Source organism: Fulmarus glacialis, unplaced genomic scaffold (assembly GCF_000690835.1).
Source record: "Fulmarus glacialis isolate BGI_N327 unplaced genomic scaffold, ASM69083v1 scaffold26296, whole genome shotgun sequence".
NCBI lineage: Eukaryota > Metazoa > Chordata > Aves > Procellariiformes > Procellariidae > Fulmarus > Fulmarus glacialis.
Window position 1 is genome coordinate 2225 of NW_009220405.1, and position 272 is coordinate 2496.

At 64.3% G+C, this 272-nt stretch overlaps 1 protein-coding gene across 1 annotated transcript in view; it reads right to left on the reverse strand.

Moving 5' to 3' along the window:
• Window positions 1-180, reverse strand: part of LOC104078927 (nicotinamide N-methyltransferase-like) — a gene marked incomplete at its 5' end in the record, with an annotated part of 772 nt that extends 592 nt beyond the window's left edge. Inside the window, 1 exon segment of the mRNA XM_009580754.1 lies at window positions 4-180. Within this exon segment, the coding sequence (XP_009579049.1) occupies window positions 4-180 (177 nt within the window).
• Window positions 181-272: the final 92 nt, after the last annotated feature.

Sequence of the window (272 nt, forward strand, 5' to 3'; positions counted from 1 at the left end):
CCCCCCCCACCCTCCAGTCGAAGGCTCCCGCTTCGTTCTTCAGCCACTTCTCCAGCTCCCGGCGGTTCAGGTCCGCGTAGTCCAAGGCGATGATCTCCTGGAAGTGCTCACAAGCGGACAGAAGCTGGTAGATGGTGAGGCCACAGCTGACGTCTGTCAGGGTATCACCCCTCAGCCCGTCTGGTGCAGAGTGGGGGGAAGACCATCCCGGCGAGGATGGAGACCGTGCCCCAGGACAGAAACGTCCCGCAGCCCCGTCGGGCTGTGCTTCC